The following is a 23822-nucleotide window of genomic DNA, read 5'->3' on the forward strand; positions in this document are numbered from 1 at the left end:
AAGGTGCAGAAAAATATTTTTATATTTGCTTGTTTGTAAAATAAAACAAACAAAAAAACAATGGAACCTATCAAGATACTCCACATGATATAATCACTGTTATGTGGCCCCAGTGTTCCATTAAAATACTGGGATGAATAACTTAGTGGCAAAAACATAGTAGCTCAGAGGCTTGGGTTTCAGGGCCCCCTGAACCCAAACCATCCTTGAACTTTATTTGTATGCAGTGTCTCTTATCTGCCAAGCAATACTGTACTATCAGCCCTGACTGAGGGCCTGTCTTATATAAGGTTTTTATCCCAGAAACAGCATTTTTTTTGGAAATCTGGTCCCAGAGTGAAAAGGGAAATCTCCAAAATCCACCCTTTGATTTTTTAACTTAGTAAAAAAGGATGATTTCATAGCCCCACGTCTGTCTTACTCTTGCAGTCACTGATGCCATCTTTATTATTGTTGTCTGCTTCTTATTGAGTTTACAGAGCGCACAACTTTATATGCATGTTCCACATCTTCACTGTTGTTGTCTATTTCTGTGACAGTGTTACAGCGCCACATACAGGCAATTATATATTTTTACAGGGGGGTAAATGGTATAGCCTTAATTGGATGGTGTGATGAATGTGTCTTTTATATTTTTTTCATTTGTTTATCTACGTCCTTTGTTTAATTCCACACACAGAGGAATAAAGAAACATACAAAAACATAGACCTCATCCAGTTTTAGTTTAATTCCTTTTTAGAAAAACAAAATCGTTTCACTTCAGTACATACACATTGCACAAGGCAGGAAGCCTGTTTAAAATTGTATATATATTTTTTTTTTTTATTCTTCAAACCCAAGTTAAAAGCAGCAGCGGAACTGACGCCAACAACCAGGACTAGGCTTCCCAAAACCTTCACATCTAAATCACAGAAAAGCCAATGCGAACCACCAACACTGAAATCCAGCAGACAGACAGACAGACTGCAGCCACTGAGATGAACGCCAACCAAGAGGATTGCAATTTAAAACAACAATTTCCTCTTTAAAAACAATCACTAATTATGTTCTCAACCACCGTTCGGTATTAACGAAGTCTTTGTTAACAAATCAAAGTCAACTTGACCTGGAAACAATTGTGATAAAGTGACAATAAACTGACATTATAGGATTAATTCATTGAGCACAACAGCTTCCTAACTGCTACCATAAACAATCATACACACATATAGACCTAAAAGTCCTATCAACTGCATACTAGAAGCTAAATAAAACACAGGCCTACAAGTATTAGCTATTATTTAATAGAGCTCGAGTTCAGCTGTGGATGAAGCTGCAGATCAAAGTGGTTTTGTCTCGATGCATCTTCTGTCTGCTTTACATGGAAGTGTCAAGTCCTGTTTGGGAAACCTGGCTCTGAGCAGTTGAAAAGTTGTTGTTGTTTTGTTAAATCAACAGACAGATTGCTGGTGTAGAATATATCATACTATTATTTACAAAAAAATCTCTGTACAATTAAATACACAAGGGTGAAAAGGTCGTGTCCTGCCAGTCAAGCATTCCAGACGACAGTTCAAAGGCTGGATGTGTTCATGCAACAGGATGTTTTCACCAGATAAAGAAACTCGATGAAATATATAAGAACAAGCAAAAGGAGCACTCTGTCACTGTTGACCAGTATGTGACACAAGGTTTGACAGAGACAAGGTGCTTACAATTTGGTATCTTCCATAAAAGATAAAAACAAGACTATTTCAGCTACCACATTTACACACTAATGAGACTTAGGCTGCCTCAATAAATCTATTAAAATAAAAGACTGAATACTTTCCTCTATAACACCCTGTTGCAAACATCCACCTTTAATAGTGTTAACAACTAAATCAGCAGGATAGAAAACCCCTGGAGGAGAAACACTTTTCATCAAGATTCAAACAGGATGTCTACGAGAGGGGGGGGGGGGGGGGGGGCTCACAGGATTGCATATGTAGACAAACAAGTTAAATTAAAACGAGACAGGCTCAGAGGAACGGCCAGGGACAAAGGGATTGATGGAGGTGTTGCTGCATAGCCTTTAGTTTCATTTTCTCAATGGATGACATAACGTTTTGCACGCTGTTGCTTCAAGCTCCAAACAGAGCAGAGAAATTCATACTGGTCTGCACGTGGTCCCATTGGGAAGTGAATGCCAGAAAATAAAGGGTTACTGAAAGGCAAAAAAATCACACCTCACTCACTGAGTTACCAAAGCAAACAAACATCCACTGTTGACTTCTGATAACAGAACCAAAAAAAGCCAATTTAGCAACATGACTTCAATCCATCATGTAGTCAACAGAACATATTTAAAACAGTGTTCAGAAAAAATATCAGATACAGCGCAGGATTTGATACTGCTGAGCATTAATACAGAGCATATTAAATTTAGGAACTGGAAAATGTCACAGATTTGTTTTCCAGACACATTTTAGCAAACAGGCACAAGGACAATTTTAAAACACATCTATATTCTGTGTAGAGATTGTGTGTCATCTTAAAATGTCTCCTGTGTACACACCTTTATCTTCCCCAATCAGAGACAGCATTGAAACCAGGCCCAAATCACACGACTATAAAATGATAAAAAAAAGCAAGGATATAGTGTTTAAAACGCGTACCGAGACTCTGATCACTATTATCACTAAGTGCTGCATATCACAACATGTCTTGGGTCCCTTTCAGACCTGGTATTGACAGATGTCCATTGCGATCTTATTGTATTTGAACTCCACGGTCCCGGTGACCACATGAGGTCACGTCTGTTTCCAAGACACATCCGAGACAGATCGGGGACCTACACATGATCAGATGTCAATACCAAGTCTGAACACTGACAGAGCATAATGGCAGGGATTTACATTTCTGACAACAGTCACACTGGTTCTTTTTGTGCCAACCAAAGACAATTTAAGTACAACAATATTTAAAAAGAACACGGGGAAAAGCAGATTGACTCACATTGATTATTACGAACAGGATTAAAATAGGACATAAAATAACATTTCTTACAAAAAAAAATTGCTCCCAAAACAAACTGCAAAACATTTAAAAGAAATGATGGAAAGGAGTCAAATTTCAGTACTTGTTAGAGATGATCTGCATTATCTAAAGTGGCTTTAGGAAAAACAAAAAAACAACATAAAAACAATAACAATGGCAAAACACAACAAAACATCAAAAAAAAGAGTGAAAGCAGACACACAAAATACATCTGCATCCCAGACAAGAAAAACACACTTAGATTAAATTCAGGATGTAAGAAACTCAAATGCATTCCCACGTAAAAGTGAAGGGCACATGTGTGATGTAGCCAGGATAACAGAGGGTGAAGGCAACAGATTGCAGGGGGTTTTCAGAATAAAAGAAAGGTGGCACAAAATAACCAACACCAGCCTGGTTTTAAAGCTGAGTGGAACCCGACAGGTCGAGGCCACTAACATCGTCCGACAAGGCAAGAAAAACAACGGAAAAAAGGAAAATGTGGCTGAAAATGAGCAGGATATAGAAAGAAATCGATTTTCTTTCTTTTCACAGGGTAAACAACTACTTTTAGATACAGAGGATTTTACTGTGTAAATGTGATTATTCTACTAATGAACCAAAAACCCTCAAATCCAAACAGAACTGTTATAGCAGCAAACAGGTTATTTACTGATGTCCAAGTGTAGTGCATGTATATGATAGATGAATACAAGGTTTGTGCATTTCACCAATAACACAGAGTTCCTGCATAATGTTTAGACAGATGAAGAGGATTTCACCATAATATTATACAACAGGTAAAATGAACAGATCACAAGGTCCTGTGAAGAGAATCTGCAGTGCTGGACTAACACTTAAATGTCCAGCTCAGTAACACTGAGGAACATCAAACTATAATGTGTTAGCAGTGATAGCTTGGGCGGATCACTACTTAATAATTCAATAACTGAGAGACAGGACTGACTCCAGTTAAGGGGAAAAAGCTTGGTTTCTCAGTGTGGAGGGAAAAAAAGGCATGAAGATGGTGGCAACAAGAAAAAGCACAGTGGAGACTGGACGGTCCAGCTGTTTAAGAGCAGTTCAGCTGCTCGGATTATTAGCGGAGATGAAAGGCGGTAGAAGTTAAGGGTGAAAGGTCGTTATCATGACAGTAATCCAGAAGAAGGCAGTAATGGACACCACTACCAACCAGGAAGCTGGACACCTGTGGTCCACATTTCTTTTAAAACAAATATAAATAATCCAGAATTCACTGTTAGTGTCTCATAACTGATGATGATGGCAGCTGCTTTACAATGACTATTTCATTTACAGCTACGGTAAGATGCCTTTGTCCACTCTTGATATTGTTACAGACATTTCAATAAAAGTTACTTCCTTGATTTTTCCTTGTCACCGGTTGATTAAAATACGACAGAGACACAGTAGCAGATGCATTGAAACACGACATCGTGTGGCTATGAATGTTCTTGGACAGAAGCATCCAAACTGAGCATCATAGAGCTCAAGTCTTAGAGTTTTACTTTTGCATTAGTGTGGATCATCCTGATCAACGGTTTCATGGCTGATAAGAAATAAGCATAAAATACTGGGTGTGATGCGGCATGACAGACAATTCAGCAACCGTCATGCACAACATCACCACGATTAAACAGTAAAGACAAATCTACGGAGGATGAACGGATTCTGTTCCTACATCAGTGGATTTTACACGAGGGGGCGACCAATCGAAAAGCATCTTGGTCCCCATTGTCAAGTTGTTGTTGTTTTGTTTTTTTTTAAATCCCAGGGTTGACTTTAGGCATTAGCATTACATTAGCTCAGCCTGAATGCTTCATTACATCAAAATGTAACACCCAATCAAGGCAGTGGGGTGGCAGAGAAGCTAGAGGACGAGGAGCACTCAGGGCTCAACCATGCTCAAGTGTCCGAGAAACAAGACAATCAGACAGTGTGAGTAAAGAGAGACAGAAAGGACACACAAAAGAACAAAAAAAAACAAACCCATAAAATAAACAACCCATAGTATTTCAGAAAAGTCAAACCCAGGCTGCTGAGCTGGACAAGTGGTGCCACTCAACAGAACTCAACAATGCAGATCTACTGGAAGACAATGTCTTGGTCCCACTGTCTAACACTTAACCGAGCAGGAGAAGGAGCACAATGCATGTGTGGCAATACCATGTTGTTGGTGCTGTTTTGCACATACTGTCGGGAGACGGAGGGGAGACCAACGACGGAGCAAAGGCCATGCGTAATGGAACAACAGTGAGAATTAAAGACTGTTTCGTACAAATCTCAATAGGTTTTGGCTTCAGTGCACTCCTAAGAGGACCGAAGTGTGCGGGAGCGACTGTTTGTGCAACAAAGAGGCGACAACAAAATGCCTGCTGTCCTGAACCGTTGATAACCTGCACAGCTGCAGTCTTTATAGCATCAGTAACAACCAGAAGTTAGCATTACCAAACTGTCTGAGTGCAGGTGCACATGTGCGCTCTGACATGAGGGTGGGAGGAGTTGTGTTTCTGTGAGTCCCTGGTGATAATAATATTAATAATAATAATAATAATAGTAATAATAATAATAATAAAAAAAAAATGCCCAAAAACATTCAAGAGTAACTTAATTTCTGTGCAAACACTGTATCTTAAGAACAACAAACAAAAAACAGTTGCACAAACAGCCGCTCGGCTCACCACAGTCTCTAGGGCATAACGCTACAGTAGCTGTTCACACAAACTCACACACAGTAACAAAACAGAACACGCTAAAATAATATACGTCTCTGTGACGACAGGAATCAGCAGAGCCAATTATAGGAAACCATAAATTAAAAATTACAATATTAAAACCTCTTTGATGGGGGGGGTCTATTTGGGAAATTTAGACAATAAATGTTAGAGGTTATCACTATTTACAGCTGTTAAATTATTAAAATGGCTTTTCTCAGTTTTTCTCTCTTAGTGTTCCTTTAGTGGCCTCTGGGAAGTGGACCTTTCAGCAGCGTCGAATAGTGGCTGACGTCACAGCATCAACAGTTGATGACATCACATCTTCCAGGGGTGGACGACATCACCTTGTTGAGGATTGGTGATGTCGTGCGGTTTCCTTCACGGGTCCTCTGTTGTCTTGAGCAGCTCCATCAGCGCCCCCACCGCTCCGAAGTAACCCTGAAACACAACGTTGCCCCGTTTACACACACACACACACACAGACCTAAGAGCACTTCACTAAGGTGGGATTGTGTCTTTGATTTATGTGAAAACTGGAGTTACAGTGTCAAGTGCCCACCTCGTGTTCCAGGAAGAGAGCTCTTAGTTGTCCTTTGGACCAGAAGTCCATGGCATAGGCCAGCAGTTTCGTCGACACAGTGTTGATACGAAGGAAGTTACCCACAAACACAACACGCTCGATTTTCTGACAGGCGTTAAGAAAAGAGAGAGCCGTTAAAAAAAGATTGTCACTAGACTGTGTCACAATAACACTAGGGCTGCATCTAAAGATTATTTTCTTGATTAATCAATTGTCAAATGTCAGAAAATGTTGAAAAACCTTGATGTGTTTCCAAAATATCTTGTTTTTTCTACAAACCAAAATGATTTAGCTTTAATGATTGCTTTCTTATATGGAGCAAAGAAACCAGAAAATATTTGTATTTATGAAGCTGAAAAACCACAGAATAATAAGTTTCATCCAGTCCAAAACCTAAATACATAACTGACTTATACAGTACCTACATACTGTAAATATGCATTTGAGAAGTTGAAGTAAGACAATGGCAAAAAATAAAATTTCTTACACATCAACTTATCAACTGGGCCTTACATTTGTGAAAGTCGATATCTTAGTTATTAAATTCCACTTTGGACAGCACCACAATATTATTTACAGATGCAAGACAGTGACTTAAAGTTTTCCACCTACTGACAACACCAAAATTCAGGTCATGGATCATCTAATAAATTACTTATTTATGTAAAATAAGGTGTAGACTGTGATAAAACTGCAACACCTCTTCCAAACCACATGGTGGTGCCAGGGAACATAAAAACGAGACTCCAGTAAATCTCCTGACTCATTGTCATAATAACATACTGTAGTCCATCAATCAAACACCGACTAATATTTAAAGAGAACAATGAAGCAAGAAAAATAAAACCGCTGCCATTAAATTCTGATAAAACGTGGTACATTGTACTCTGATTTCAAGTCAGACAGGGCAAGTGTTTAGAGGATTGAGACTAAAACGTTGCGTCCATGGTAAGAGGAAAGGTCAATATTGTTTGTAGTTCATTGACTTATTTTTATTGTACTGCTCACTTTAACTTCTTATGACGTAATTATCTCTTATTGCAAATGTTCTATAAATGTTTGCCATTTCCCCATAAAACTATTTCAAGGCAAAAGAAAGCCAACATCTAAAATAAGTTGAAATCAAAAACACACTGGTGAGTATGTGTGTGTGTGTCCTTGCTGCACGTCTGTGTGCAGTGATAGCCCTGTACAATGCTGCTTGATCGCCATGCCACAAGGCAACACTGTAAAGAAGCTCACAGCACACAGAAAGACTCCAGGCTCATCCCTGACTCCTTACACAACAACACTGCTGCCATGGGGAAACTTGAATAATCAAATTCTAAAATCTTTATCTTCATTTATTTATGTTATGTATTTCTAAACTATGAAAAAAAAAAATACTGAAGCCCACTGATATGCAAAAAAGGTGACAATACAACAAAGTCAATAAAAATGTTCAAGTTTGGATTTTGTAGTTTCTTAAAACTATGCAAAACAGTTTGAAAATTATGCTTTAAAAAAAAAGTAATTTCTTTATTGCTTGTGAAGGTTAGAAATTAAATATTCTATAATATGTACACTGAGAATGTGCATTTATGTTTTCTTTATGTAAGTCCAGTGTGTCAGTGTGTCTACTTTTAATTTGACACCTCTTAGGGACCTTTTTCTGGCATAACCACTGAACTCGTTAGGCCCAGTAGTCCTCATGGAGACCAAAACCTAGTCCTAATGAGGCAGAAACTCTTTTCTGAGGAACTACAAATACTTCACCGACTTGCATTTAGCTTTGTATTACTAAAATAGGGGTAATATTTTTATATGTATCTTTTTATAATATATTAAAAGTTGTTGTTCCAAACCTCAGTTTCCCCTGAGTCGAGTATATCTTCATTCTTTTTTTTGTTAGGGGGGTGGGACCTCATTCCCAGAACAGTGTCTGCCATCTTTGCTAACAGTTACGCTAACAGGACCAAGTGTCACTGGTGGGCACGTAACATAGAAAAGAATGAAGATATTTCTCAACTCAGGGGAAACTGAGGTTGGGAAGCACAATTTTACTACCCCTGTTCTAGTAAGACAAAGCTAAATACAAATCAGTGAAGTATTCCTTTAAGTTTAGGGCTAAGATTTGAATTCTGGTTTGGTCAATTAACTGGTTACGTTAAAGGTGTGTGTGTGTGTGTGTGTGTGTGTGTGTGTGTGTACCTCATTGACAGCACACATCCGTGCTATGGATCCTATATTATTAGTGATGGTGACCAGCGTGGCCCGGGCCAAGTCTTCCTTACTAATGCTGTCTCGCTTTTCTTTGCACATCATGTGACCAAAACTGTAAAAAAACAAAAACAAAACACATTACACATGTTAATAAACAGAGACAAATGGAGACACAGTTTCTTCCTAGATATTATTATATAATTGTGCATTACAAGCCTGATGAACTCTTAACGAATAAAAGACCAAAACAGGCACAGAATCATTTGTCAACATGAGTGTGTTTTGCTTCAGTTAATGACAGAATGTGGGACCATAACAATAAACAGAGATTATAATCTGCTGTTGTCTTTGGTTTTATGAATCGACCTTTAGTCAAACGGCTGAGGGTTTACTGTGCACATGCCAAGGCCAGATTAACAAAACAATGTTTTGAGTGTGTTTCGAGTTAAGTGTGTGAATGTGCAATTTTTTTTTTTTTTTTTTTTTAGTTTGCCATTAAAAGCATTAATAAAGCATGATGGTTAAACAAGCATTATGAAGGAATAAATACTCCTAGATGTGATTCTGGAGTGTTCAAATGTTGGGAATAAAGGAGAGTTGATGAGGATACAAAAATAATATAAACACTGATAGGGATAAATACTTTAGAAGTGTGTTTCTAACTTTGGCTGGTTGGTTTAGGCCACTTTATGACCAATGGAAATAAATGGCACCTCTCCCAACAATGGGAAAGAAGTAGATCGACTTTTTAGTCAAGCAAATCAACAACCATTTATGTATTTACAACTGTGAGCACCTAGTATCTTGCTGACCTTCAGGTCACAAACCTTCATCACACTCACCTGGATGCGACAGCAGAACCCTGCAGGCCAAAGCGCTCGTAGTCTCCTCCATAGATATCTTTCACCAGTTTGTCCACATTGGTAGAGTCGCCTTTGCTGGCCATTTCCAACGCCTCCTCGAACGTCTCACAGCCTGTCAGCAGACAGCAAAGGCCCAGGAATGTGCCACCTCCCAGACTGAAAAAAAGAGAGTAATAGGATAACTAAGGATGGATAAGGTAATGTGAGGGAGATAAAGGACGTGAATGAGGCTACGTTCAGATCACCAGCTGATCTGACTCATGACAGATCAGAACTGAAATACGTTTCACAAAACAAGTTTAAAATGCAAAACACGAGTGCGCAAGGACCGTTTACAAATTGCCGATACCAATCACCTTATTACAGTGTAGTGTCTCTAAACTGTATAAACACTTCATTAGTCTTAATTTAATTTATAAAATGTGTTACACACTGTTGTTTTGCACTCTCTCAGATAAAGAGGTCTTTGTGTGTGTGAAACATTGTTGTGATTGGATGGATACATTATCTTCAAATGATCCCAGTAATGATTAGAGTGAAATTATGTTCATGGAGACGAGGAGGCAAACAATTAAAGTAATTCATAAAAAAAAAACATCTATCCCAAAATACATAACAAGCACTACTGACAACTTTAGATAAAATATTATAAATAGAAAATTCTACTTATAAATATTAATGTTGTTTCAATTGTCCCAAAGGCAGCTGAAGCATCCCCAACTCAAACACAGTTAAGTGATATGTGTCACAGTTTAAACAAGTGTTATTCATGTCATTTTAGCCTTTAGAGTTCTTTGCTGTGTTTTCTTTGCTGTTGATGGCATGCAAATTGATCAAGTGGTTCAGCAAAGCAAACTACTGCAGAGAAAATCCTGATGCTTGGAAACAGACAACTTTGCCTCACCTCACCTCCCAGATAAACAAGCTGCTCCCATCATGTCGTCACCATGTACCTAACATTACATATGTGTGAACTGGGATGGCGAGAGGTTACAGCTGATATTCTGGACAAAAATAATCTAACTAGAAAACAATTTAACTACAGCAGACGTATGTTAGTGGTTGCATTTGAAGATTTCCATCCAATCAACTAAGCTGCCAATAATACATTCATGCTGATGATTCGCTGTGGTGACCCACTTCAACAAATTCAATTAATTTATTTCATGCATTTCAATCAATATTTTACTCCTACAAAAGAAACAGTCAACATTATGATTTAGTTAAAATTATTATTTAAAGTTTTCTTTGAACAGTTTCCGACCTGTACCAATGTTGGGTATCAGCCAAAAGCAATGCAAGCAGGGTCTTGTTTTTAACATATTCAAGAGTTCACTTTCTAATCACCATATATCTTCCAGTAGGTTACATCATAACAAGAAGGTACAGTTAATGATAATAGATGAAGGACGGCAAAGAACTGATTCTGTCTGACCTGGCAGATTCACTGAAGCTATAAAAAGCTATAATCCTTCACCTTTTGCACATTTTCTCTTATGCAAAATCAACCTAATGATCCAAACGTATTGATTTAGGGCTTAAAGTCAATAGTTAATAAAGCCCAAAGGGCTATTATTTATTTCAGCACATGTTCCTAGTCTATTTGGTTAGCATTAGCATTTGTTTCACTATCTCTCCGTTATAAACAAGAGTTTAGATTATTGTCGATAGGTGCTGAATGTAGACACTTTGCTCTGAAATATAATGTTTGATTAAATCAGATGATAACACATGATCACCTGATGAGCCCTTTGCTTTTTTAGCTTTGCTGGAACATCCTCTGTAAGTGTGTGGGTGTTATTATTTTGTAACTTGCAAATGTTACCACTAGGTAAATAACTTGTGAAAGCTCAGTTTTACCAATTACAATGGACATTTAAGAAGAAAATATGAGTGTGTCAGATCAGTATCAACAGAGCTCTGACTCAGAGCATGGAAGTTAGATTTCTGTGAGCAGCCTCACTCTTGAACTGACAATGAGTGCACTGTCATCCAACTTTGTGTTAAATGCCATTGTTTTATTGTTGACCTATGTGCAGCATCTTGGCACAGCTGTTGCTCATTTTGTCCTTTTTCTCTCTCAGATATGTTGTTGTCTGTTGGTGGACTGTCAAAACATTCATAATTCAGCTCTCCTCCCATCATGTGATAATTATCTCCTGCTTGTCACTCCGTTTCGCTGCTGCACAGAACAGAAACTTGACTGATCAGCCAAAAAGTCAACAGTGTGAACACAGTCGTCTCTCCTTCTCACCTGGTTCCAGTCACACGCTTGTAGTCGTTCTCGGAGTACACGGCCAGTATGGAGACCCCGGAGCCAATGTTGACCAGCAGCATGGGGAAAGGGTTGTCCAGGGTGCAGGGTTTCTTCACGCAGCTCTGGGTGTCTGACGGGTTCTGAAAGTAGTAGCATTCTGGGTGTCCGTTAAAGCCCATCCGGTCGACAAACAGCAGGCCACGGATCAGGCAGTCCAGCTCATCAAGCTTCAGCAGCTCCAAGTCTGCCATCTGCAGCACAAATGAAGGACGAAGACAAATATATAAATCTCACCACAACCAAGTCATGACCAAGACCCGTGCACTACACAGAGTGTACAGTAAATACAGTACATATACTCTATATATAGTAGGGTATAGTATTTCATCTGTAACTGGGCATTTGGATATTTTAATTCAAAGTCAGTGATAAAATAATGTCCCATATAACAAGGTAATGCAACATAAACTTGGAAGTGTGATCTCCTCTCTCTGCTGAACTAATGAGGGAGCAGAATTGTGGTGTGCAGTGTTTGCCATGTGTTTTCCTTCCGATGCTGTTATGCAAATGAGTTGTTTGTGTTTTAGGAAAGCAAACAACATCTCCACTTTCAGTCAAACAAACAACCTCAACTTGTTATGCCGTCTTCATGAACCTAGGGATAGGTTTGTATCGGGGCAGGTAAGGGATAAATAGCATTTGACTGTTTCAAATTGCATCAGTTGTGTTCTTGAAGTCCTTCAGAGATTGGTATAAGGTAGTACGACGCTAATTAAGAAGCTCTTGATCAGTAACTTAACTTATCAATCAACCAACAATTTATTTTCACAGTGAAAAATGGCTGTTTTTTTATTTTATTTGAAAAACTCAAAAGATATTCAAACTGGTATAAAGTTATTTCAACAACTTCTCTATCCTATCTCTTCATAAGACTATTCACTCACCGATCGGAAGTCATTCTCAAACTTATAAGCGCCGCCGCCGGTGGCACAGAGTGTTGTGTGTAGGCTGGAGAAGTTCTTGTCACGTCCCATCTGGATGAAACGGGGCATGGCCTGTGTCGGGAAGCGGATGAAGTGCAGGTTCCCCGTCCTGCCGCACATGGTCAGGTTCCTCAGTTCCAGGTGGACGTCACGGACGCCTGTTTTACCTGAGAGACGAAAGAAGAAGAACCTTTATTTTTCCAATATAGATTCTGGCCAAATGTGCAACAAACACGCTTCCATTTTTAAAAAATATACTACTGAACTTGAGGTCTTTATGAGATTAACAGTGTGTGCGTAGACAAACCATAGGCCACATTTGAGGTGAGGTAGCGACGGATAGACTTGAGGTTTTCCACTTCTTCCTGTTCTTCCTCTGCCGTTATATCAACAGGCTCAAAGTACACCAGCTTCACCAAGGTGCCACCGATGTCCATACCAAACCAGGGGAAAGCTGAGGAGGAGGGAGACAGAGGTGTAAAGAATATTGTAGAACAACAATCAAACAGCAGCAGATCTTAAGCCTGAGTAATCTGATTATGGTTTCACAAAAGCAGTATGATATTAGTGAGCTGAATAAAACTGCTGCAGACTAAGGGCAATATGGTCAGTGCAAAAAAAAATCTTCCTGCACAAGAGGCTAAGAAAAAGGAAAACCACCACAGCTCAGTAAGAGCCACAGTTTCCATGGTAACAGACCCCCCCCATCTGTCTCTGTGTGTCACACACACTTCAGCCTCCTATTTTCTCTTTCCCTTAGCTTCTATCCCGTTTTCACACACACACACACCATCTATCTTTGTTTTTCTTCCTCTGACTCCAACACTGGCATCTCTCTCCGGTTTGATTTTTAATTTTTGTTTTGGCTATTTCCTTTAAACCGTCTCCTTCTCTTCTGCTCCTGTCTTTCAAATGTTTGCTGCCTTCTCAATCAGTTTAATTCCATTCCAGCGCGATGGCATGGACAGAAAAGGACAGCAAGACATTTGCAGTGCACCACAAAACAACTGCAGCATTTTAATTGGGAGGTACATTAGTCTGTTGTAGATTCACCAGGATTCAGTTGAATGGAAACTCGAGTGGTTAAAAATTGGGTTTCTGCTAGTTTTACAACATTGTAAAAGGAATATTTTACATTGTCAATTATGAATATAATAGATAAACAGAACAGGGCAGATGAACCGAATAAGAGAATAATAAAAAATTTATGATATTATGAAAAACTCCATTTAATGCTGTTCAAAATATTGAGTTACCATGTAGGAAAAATGAGATTAAGAGCGTCAAACTCCTGCATCCTCCCACAGGTCAAGGTGAGAAAATTTTTTTCCACAATGGGTGCAGAAACTAAAACATGTTCCAACTATTACTCCATAATTCAATCAAGATAGAAGCAACATGCAACTTTTAAGAAAATCATGTCTCAGCTTCTCAAAAGTAAAGATCCAATTCATTTTTTTTTTATCAGATATGATAGACTGTCAAAAGTAAACAAGCAAAACAACATTAGCTGTGCTTCTTTAATGGCCTTTCGTCTGACTAACTCCTTGTTCCAGGTGAACACTCAGTGAGGACTGTGTGCTCTTTTGACCAATAACTCAGTCTCAGTCAGACAACAAGGGTTACTGCAGTTCATGTCAGAGAGGGAGAGGGAGACTCGTCATTCGCTCATTTAGTCAATGAAACATTCATGTTTTTTATTTGTTACACGAGACACTCGATACGGAGGGTGTCACTCTGACCAATCAGTGCGACTCCGGTTTACAACAATGACAACCCTGTTACAGATAAAGTGTGGCCACTGAAACGTGGCCGTGAAAAACAGCAGCATTCAACAAAAGAATGTGTCGAAGGCAAATATTTGGCGCATGATAACAGGCCGACCCACATTCACCAAGACACAACCATACAAACAAACTGACACTGATATAGAGAAACTGCTCTTATAAAACCAATAACTAAGTATATGTCGTTATTGTGAGATGGAAACTTATGAACTAATTACTAAGTTTATTAGACAAAAGAAGGAGGACAAAAATCCTGGAGATATGTTTCCACTAAAGGTAAATTAAGAGTTAAAAAAGTGAGTTAAGTTCTTGCCTTAACTACATTTACCAGCAAAACAAAAACTCTGCACTCTTATGTCACCCTGGTCCTCCACGCAGCTCTGTCATGATGACAATACAGAAATTTGACTATTTCACTACACAGTTAATTATGTCCATCATAATTATGCAAAGTCCACTTTGAGATTGGAGACAAGAGTGTTAAGAGTGAACCACCTGCAAATGTGTTTTATACATTAGTTAACCTCTCATGGTGTTAATAATTATATCCATATGATGCAACATCTGCTCTCCAAATAGAGATAAACAGTCTTGATTTTATTACCTGACTAAGAGAGTGACAATATAAAACTTGACAACAGATGTGACGCTCTTTAAACAGTGTGAATAAAAAAAGGAGCGACAGCAAAATGGACCTATGTTGTATTGAACTCCATTAAACAGCATCACTGGCCTGGAGTGCACTTGTTTTCCTGAAGCCTCTCGTGCCGACTATAAACTGATACCATCAGGGTGACTGTCGGCGGTGCACTACCATCACCTCCAACATTACTGCTGCTCCTGTTACCTGCTGTATTACCCTCCACAACTGCTCCTGTTCCACCACAGTGGTTGGTGTCCGTTTACCTTTTATGCTAGGGGTGGGGGGGGGACAAATCTAGCTCCTCTACTACTGTTTACTTGATGTTTTGTTATTGTTCCCTCTCACCTACTGACCTGCTCTGAAAGCAAAGATTCTGCTCTACAAAATCCACTTGCTTGATTTTGCTAATTGTTTAACGAAATGTGTGTGAATGTGTTCTACTAGGCTATCTGTTATTTTCCACTTATGACAACACTGATCTCAATCATCCAGGAAAATTTTCATCTTCTACATAATTATCCTCCATTGTTTCTTTTTAAATTTAACCTGGCTTATGTCTTGTGGACACACACACACACACACATACGTTTTACAGCCTGTTAGATAAATCTCGGCTGTTCTGTGGTTAAAGCAATCAAACACTGAGTGATACGCTTAAAAGAGACAGGATTTTGTGGTCAATACATTTGACCACACAATTTATCATGATAATTATTGATACTGACTGATTTGAAAATATTTATTGTAATAACCTTTGGCCATATGATCCAACCCTACAGAATGAAATGTGTCCTCATCAGATTCTATTGTCAGTGATCTCACACGATCGTCCCCACGTGCAGTGGAAAAACAACAAACAGAAATAATACACAATGCCAGGGGGAAACATTGCTGCTTCTATTACAGTAGCTGGCTGTCAGTAACATTTTAAAACACTGACTAAAAGCCCGACCTACATTCCTTCTCTCATATGTTCACTTAAGCCCCATGGTTAACTTAACACAAACAAGGTAATTACAACTGTTCAGTGATTCCCACCAACACTTCCTTGACCGGGCCATCAGGTGTTACTGCCCGACAGTAAAGCATCACCGGGAAAGGCTGAAACACTGATTGCTTAACCTGTGAATTGTAAAAGCTTTTCAAATATGTTCTATTTAAAAAGCACATGCGCACAGAGCGTTCACTCAAAGATCAGTGTGACAAAGAGCAGTTAGGAGGGTTAAGGAGTGATTTGTGTCCTTTGTAGGTGAAAGGTATTGGTCCTGACTCTCCTCTGTCTATAATATCATTTCCAGCACAAGCATGCTGTTAACTGTTTAAGCTTTCCATCCATGACCTCGGAGATTACCAGGGACAACCATTTCTATGAAGTTTCTCGTTATTTAAAGGACAATCTCAGGTTTCACAGAGGCTTGGTGTGGACAGCATAGAACAAAAGACAAGAACAAAACTTGTACAGTATGTTAGCGTGATAAGAAGAAAAGGACGTGTTTATACACAAAGGACACACCAATATAAAAATGATTGTCTAGCATGTGGGCAAGGTTTGGCCTGCTTTATTAATAATTATATAATATTATTAAAAAACATAAATCTGTATCTATCTATACTATTTTAACAGTTGTATTCACTTAATTGAATCATTGTTTCAGCTTTATTTTTTTTTCGTTTATGTGATAAAACAAACATAAAAAAGGTCAGTGTAGACCTTTGGAAACCTTTTTTGGAAGTGCTTTCAGAGGATTTATGTGTATAGAGCAAATGATTCACTGGAGATAATCATTGGCTGCAGCTCTACCTAACTACTCCTTTTGACAAAATCATACACTTGGTGCAAATAGTCCACTGATGTACTACTGCTACGAAACACACAATTTCTACCATTACTGCAGTACTGTTTAGAAAACAAGTACATGTCACTACAATAAACACGGGTGCAGGTTTAAATCTATTCATTTTTCACACTCACTTGGATCCACACAGTTATTTTTTGATAAAATGTCACCTTTAAATGTATTGTTATGCCCCTTAATGTTATGGTTTAAAGGTAGGCAGGATTGATGGCATTGGGATTGGATCTGTACTCATTTGTTGAGAGGAGTTAAGAACAGAGAGCTACTTCAAGAGCAGCAGCTGTGAAACATAATACAGCATTACATTGGAGGTGAATTTCTGCCAACACTGCACTATATGACAGCAAGTTACACAGGTACGACCTGTTAGACCAAACATTTATCACAAACCTAAACAAAGTCTTGAAAGTATAACGTTCTTTATTCTTATATAAAGTATAAAGAATGTTGTCGCAAGCAGACAATTCCTAAAAAGTAAACAATGTTACAAATCCTTTAGCCTGGAGGGAAAGCGGAGGAAAAAACATCACCATTGCCCAATAAAATGCTTCTTATAAAATAATGATGCTTACTTAAAGTTGAAAAAAATGAAAGGTCAAATTGATTTTTATCCCATTGTATTAAATAGTGTCTTCTTGTTTGCTGGAAAATATTTCTACTCTTACTGGTCTCCTGACTTCTACTGTGACCTGAAATAAGAACAAAGTTTACCACGACACACATAGGTGTGACAGGACATAAGCATTTTAATGATTCATCTTTTATATAAATTTCACTGTCCTGCAGATGAAACTCAACAATTAAAACTATATTTCTAGTTGATCTCACCTACTGTTGCTTTATTGGGGCTGCTGCAACGCCACACATTTTCCCAAAGGGCTAAGTATTCCTGTAGGTGTGTGCACAGTGACAAAAGGTAGTTGAATTGGTTTTCGGGTGTGCCATGCAGTTCCACTCATCTTGATTTACATGTTACATTACCCTTGTTGCTTACCTAAAAATTACCCCCACACCATAACTGAAACCTGTTAGCACAATGTCTTCAGGATACATCTGCAAGTTGCCCTTGGCAGAACCTTCTTACAAACATGTACCACTTAAAGGGGAGTTATATAAATGGGTTGTAAACACGGCACAACTTGTATGACCTTTCAGTACAAACAGCTAAAAGCTATAGTCTCTTGTTGTTGTGCATCTAATGGTGGCCAACGTGTTGTTTTAGCAATGCTATAAAGACCATACAGTCTAATTATTTCTCAGTCACTTTGTTGGAACACTATACAAAAATATGGGAAACAAGCACCTTTTTTTTTTCAGAAAACAGATTTCACAGGATAAAGTGTCAAGTATTTAGGGTGACCAACACTAACACTTGAACAATAGCACAACCCTGGCTTTCTTAAAGCTGGAATGGAACCCTAAATATTGTTACTGGTAAAAACTGGTGTTTGCACAGTAATATATGTCTTTCCCATAATGTCCTACATCACATCACCATGTTATCTGTGACAAAATCTTAATTTCTCTGTGACTCAGTCAAAACACAGACACACAATATTACCTGTGTCAAAAATACCTCAAACACTGAGACCAAACATGGCAGACCCCGTGCCTTGGTTTTGCACAACATGGAAAATCATACACTGCTGCTAATGCTCAACTCCTCAGCAGATTTATCATGTGAATTACAATAGAAGAAAAACACAACAACAGTGTTCTTCCAGTATGATAAAAGCTTTATCATATCACCTCTGGTGATGTTTCTCTGCGTCTCTTTAGGAAGCCCTCTAGATACTGTAGACTGATAACAAGATACCATACTGAATACTGCTGAGCTATCGGTTTTTACTCCAAAGCGGCCTCACACAGCAGATTAGATGGTGCAACACATCCATCAAAGCAACGTGTCTCATTTACATATGAAAGCAGCATTCAGTCAGTGAGTAACGGCGCATTTCCACCGGCTCTACTCGCCTCGCCACGCCACGCCACGGTTTAAGTAGCGCTTTCACTAGCATAGTACTTGGTACCAGGTACTATTTTTAGTACCTGCTCAGGCGAGGTTCCAAAAGCGTGCCGAGTAGGTACTATGCAATGATTGGTCAGACTGCAGGCCACTGACTGGCCAGAGTGCCGTCACAGGAAGAGACGTCCCACACACAAATCAAGACGAATGGGGCCGAATCGTAGATCACTTACTACAAACTACTAAACAATCCTAAAAACGTGGGTTAATCTCCAACAACTACAGAAGTCTGGTGTAAAGTCACTAGTCACTTGTGTGTATCTCGTATAAAACCAAGTGACCACAGTTTCACTCACACGTGCAGTGATGACTCCGCCCACATTAAGTAGGTACTTTTTTTGTAGTGGAGATGCAACCTAATCGTGCCGATTATTAAATAATGATGCTTACTTAAAGTTGAAAAACTTTCGCCTTGTGCCGTGCCGAGGCGAGGCAAGGCGAGTAGAGCCAGTGGAAATACGCCATAGGTTCCTTCCTCTTTCTCCCGCTGTTATTTGACTTCCTTGAACTGAGCTGCTGATCTCACCTTGATTACTCTTTCACCTCTTTGGTCACAACTAACCACATCCATTGGATAACACAGACTGAATTCAACAGTACATGCTAAAATGTATGTGTGCAAAATTGATTTAATCCATCCATGACATCTGGTCATGTACCAAACTTTAAAAATGATTTATCTGGGCAATAAACTAAAAATATCTTCCAATTGAATAAACAGTTGATTAAGATTGTTTATTTTTCTGATCAAAGGTAGTATTAAAGGTTAAAGTTACAGTGTTAAGGATTGAAATACTTTATAACAGTCATTTCTATTATGCAGATTTTTGTGTGTCTCTGCTACAAGAACATCATAATTAAAAGAAATTAAGCATCAATATCATATATATATATATATATATATACATATATATGGGCCAATTTTAATTTTAAACTTTGACATCGGTATTAGACCTTTTGGAGAATCAATTTTAAAAATGTAATTGCCAACAACCCTCCCTGTCTGTTCTTCTTGCTTTCGTAATTTTTTTGTGTGAAAAATGCGTAATGTCCCCCAAACTTCCATATACACACATTTAAAAAGACCTAAGGTATAAAAAGAAAATATCTGCTCGGTTACACACGAGAGCGGGTTAAACTGGAGGTTAAAGTTTCAAGGCAATTTTGATGAACTTTCTCCCAAGTTGCTTCTGGTGTGAACAAAGAGGAACCAGTCGAAATGTTACCAAAAATAACAGTGCTCCTCTGCCCCAAATACAGAAGAGTCTGCGGACAAAAGTGAAAAATCACACCCCAAGGGGAATAATACATTCCAGGGTTGGCCCTTGGTGAGCAAAAGCTTAGAGTGCTATCTAGGTTTATCATAACGGCTGGTGTCTATCGAAAGACAACTCAGTCATGAAGCACAAAATCTCTGACTGGACATTTCAAAATTTACTGCACCTTGATTACATAATCTTATCAATAACATATGACAAGAAAACCACACCACATTGTCAGTGGTGAGTTTAAGGTAACAACCCTCTTCTACAGTACTTTATAAGTAATCTATCAATAATCACACCACTATATTATGCAAGCAGAACAGAATGTCAAGTCTGTGTATAGTTGAGATTTCGATTATGATATTCCTGGTTTATGACTGGGTTCTTTAACTTTTAATTTCAGTGCAACTTGAAAATTAAATATCATCTCACTCACAGATACATAATCCAAGTAGTATTTAACCACTAAACTAGTTGCCAATAATTACTGTTTGTTTACATATATATATATATAAAAAAAACATCAAAGTAATCTGATTTCAGCTTAAGGGCATTAAAATTTTGAGGGTTGAGAGACACCAAGAAGTTAACATACCAAAGAATACCAAAGTTTGTTTTGAAATTTTATATGCCAAACAACTAAACTAGGGAAATAATCAACAGATTAATCAATGATAAAATAATAATTTGTCAAAACCCTAAACTTTATATATTCATTTTGCCACCAAAATCCCTGAACATTCTTGAAGGTTTCAAGGTCGCGTTATAGGAATTTCAATCAAGGGATCAAGAACAGAAAGGGAAGTGCAGGATGTGCAGCTGCTGTGAAACAACATAAAACTCAACATTATGGTAAAAAACAAACAAAAAAAAACTAAGGTCAACAAACTAGAGTCAACACTGGTTAATTGAAACTACAAGCAAAAGCTGGAATTAACTCTTAAACGGGTTTAAGATTTCAGAGCTTCAGTGCATTGGAACCCATAATGAAGTTGGGGAGTGTTTGTCAAACTATAAAAGGATGTAGTCTAAAGTAAACAATCCTAAATAAATATTATAGAACATACAGCCTGGAGGGACTCAGTTGGCGAAAAAACAAATTAGCACAAATGCTAACGACTACAGTGTAGAAAAGGTAAAGCACTGTATCATCAAAATAATGATGCTGCAGGTCGAATGTCAAACTGAATGCTCATCCCCAAAGGGTTTCTTATTGTAGATCTTTTTCTGAAAAAATCTTTATGTCGACTCTGTTGTCTTTAAAATTGAATTGACCCTATTTCTTTTATGAATTTGTGATTCCGGTTCTGAGAATAATGGCCCACAAATCTTGTTTTAAGATCAGACAGCAAGTTTAACAACATTGAAATATTATACAGCCCGGCCTCCAGTTGATGCTCAGAGGGCAGGTTTCACAGGTGACAGTGAAGACCACCACCACCCCACAGTCACTGATTTATAGGACTACCTGATTAAGCAATACAATTATTCAACTAAATATCAGACATTTAACTCTTTTAAATCTTTAAAAACTCATTTAAGAGATAGACATACTTTGAGATTGGACTAGACTTATACTTGCTCAATTATTATGCATATAAAGCATGACTTAAAAAAGTAAAGAGACTGACAGTCAAAGTCAAAGTGCACACACTTTTCCTATTCATCTCCATTCCCATCAAACATTCATCTATCCATATACAGATTATTAACTTGGGAAATATAACACATACATTGCTTGTTTACATATGCTGAAGTCCATTTTTAAAGAGAGACTTGAAGAAAATGTGTAAAAAGTCAAAAGTTTTTAGTTTGAAGTTGTCTTGATATACAAAGGACTTCTCAATTCAATTAAAAACAAACCAACTGACACTTACCAGGCTTCTTTTCCCCTAAAAGCTTCATAATGAGGTAAAATATCAGCTTAGAAACACAAAACAAAAATATGTAACTCAAAAAAGGACTAAGCAATGACTCCGGAAAAAGGAGAAGTGAAGCAAACCAGTGTCAGCCAACGAAGAAAGCGATACTTTACTACATTCTGCTAAGTTTCCCTGGATGATCTTTACTCTCATCATTCTAAAAGGACCTGTACATAGGGGCGTGGTCAGTCTGCCTTCTGAAGACAGGAGACGGGCGTTGATTGGCTGAGTCAAGCCAAGCCCACTAATCAGGAGCTTTTTCACCACCGAGAACCGGCCAATCAGAGCGCACCAACACAACCGTGGGCTCATAAAAACAAAAGGGGGTCTCCCTGACGACGACGAAAGCCGAACAGATTGGACAGAGACGAAGAAACGCTCTGCTCTCGATGATCGAAAACTCAAATTAACCACGAAACCAGAGGATCGGCTTATAAAAAGGCAGTGTAACGAGTCCCACTGGGTGTCAGATGGTGATGTTGCCCTGTCGTTACTAAACAGCATGGTTGTGCAAACCCCGTTCGATCGTTTTTACACTGTTTCACAACATTTTCATAAATACAGTCAGTCTCACTTACACACACACTCAAAATCAATGACAGCTGCAGGAAAAAAACGTGCTTTCCTGCAGGCTGGGTGACACTTACGGGGTCTATTCCGTCTCACCGACTCAGTCCTCCTCCGCATCCGGCACCTCTTGGCCGGGGACCCGTTGCACTCGGCATCGTCACCGCGGTGCAGGTGATGCATGCTGTCAAAAGTGGTGCTGCTGCAGCCACCGCCGCTGCTGCAGCCAGGTCCGGCGCTCGAGGCGAACGCGCTGCCGCCGCAGCAGCCACCATTTGCGGCCACAGCGACGTGGCCATTAAGCCCCCTCTGGCTCTGTCCGTTGTTGACATGAAAAGGTCCCGGCGCTCCTTTCTTGTCTGCCAATGACTTTGCTTTATCCATGGCAGCAGCTAGCCCCGTCTAAATTAGCTTAGCATCTGCGGGAAGTGGAATACAAGAAGCGCCGGCCGTAGCACTGGGCTGCTCTTAGCTTAGCGTAGCTAGCTAATGTTAGCCTCTTGCAAGCTAGTGAGACACTCGGGCGATTGGCTAACGACACAGAGCGCACTTTTCCCCGCGATATAGCGCGATTTACCGTAAGAATATCTAGCTAAAATTAAGGACGCATTCTCGTTTTAATGTTGTGCAAAATAAAAATCCGAGCAGCGCTACAATACAGTGTTTTCTTTGAGGTCACTTGCGGTCATTTCCCCACATTGAGATCCTGGCAGGCGACGCAGTAGCCGGCGTGTATGTGTGTGTATGTGGTGCTACGTCACACCAGCTCCTCCAACCGAGGAGCGAACTCGTTCACCTCCTCCGACCGGTTTTCTCTCCTGCTGCTGGCGCAAACGACACGGTAACGCTACACTCCAGAAGCAGCACTCGCAAAACAAATATTAAATTAACGCCAACGCGTTCACATTCGCGCGCGCGCGCGGGTCCGACCGTGCAGCTGTGTGCGTTTTATTTCTGAGCGTCGCTGCTAGCTGTCATCCTCATTCCATGCAGTCCTCCTCAGGCACAAAGCCACCAGTCAACATGTCACTATAAAAAGATGCAGCCAATTATGCAAATGTATTTCTTTCATCATTTGGCTCTGAAAAAAAATACTGTTGCTGTTTTGTAGGTCTCCCTTCACAGATCTTTGTGCCTT

General features: G+C 39.1%; 1 protein-coding gene across 2 annotated transcripts; it reads right to left on the reverse strand.

Moving 5' to 3' along the window:
• Positions 1 to 704: 704 nt before the first annotated feature.
• Positions 705 to 23753, reverse strand: LOC131473900 (pantothenate kinase 1-like). Of its 2 annotated transcripts, none has more exons than XM_058651510.1 (8): positions 22765 to 23753; positions 12926 to 13072; positions 12580 to 12785; positions 11633 to 11886; positions 9358 to 9534; positions 8504 to 8627; positions 6293 to 6418; positions 705 to 6171 (listed from the first exon to the last, which is right to left on the reverse strand). In XM_058651510.1, exons 1-8 carry the CDS (start codon positions 23066 to 23068, stop codon positions 6112 to 6114), a joined length of 1398 nt encoding a protein of 465 aa, XP_058507493.1. In that variant the 5' UTR covers positions 23069 to 23753; the 3' UTR covers positions 705 to 6111. The 2 variants fall into 2 exon arrangements, with proteins under 2 accessions (XP_058507493.1, XP_058507494.1); XM_058651511.1 differs by lacking the exon at positions 22765 to 23753 and adding an exon at positions 22073 to 22251.
• Between the last annotated feature and the right edge of the window lie 69 nt (positions 23754 to 23822).

The sequence above is a fragment of the Solea solea genome, chromosome 15, assembly GCF_958295425.1.
Source record: "Solea solea chromosome 15, fSolSol10.1, whole genome shotgun sequence".
Classification (NCBI taxonomy): domain Eukaryota; kingdom Metazoa; phylum Chordata; class Actinopteri; order Pleuronectiformes; family Soleidae; genus Solea; species Solea solea.

Bases quoted from the DNA above. Each gene is read 5' to 3' on its own strand.
- LOC131473900 (XM_058651510.1), bottom strand. From the start codon at position 23,068: ATGGATAAAGCAAAGTCATTGGCAGACAAGAAAGGAGCGCCGGGACCT. The intron at 12,786-12,925 runs GTTTGTCTACGC...TTCGTCTCTCAG, and splicing joins CACCTCAAATGTGGCCTATG to GTAAAACAGGCGTCCGTGAC. The intron at 11,887-12,579 runs GTGAGTGAATAG...TTTGTGCTGCAG, and splicing joins TTGAGAATGACTTCCGATCG to ATGGCAGACTTGGAGCTGCT.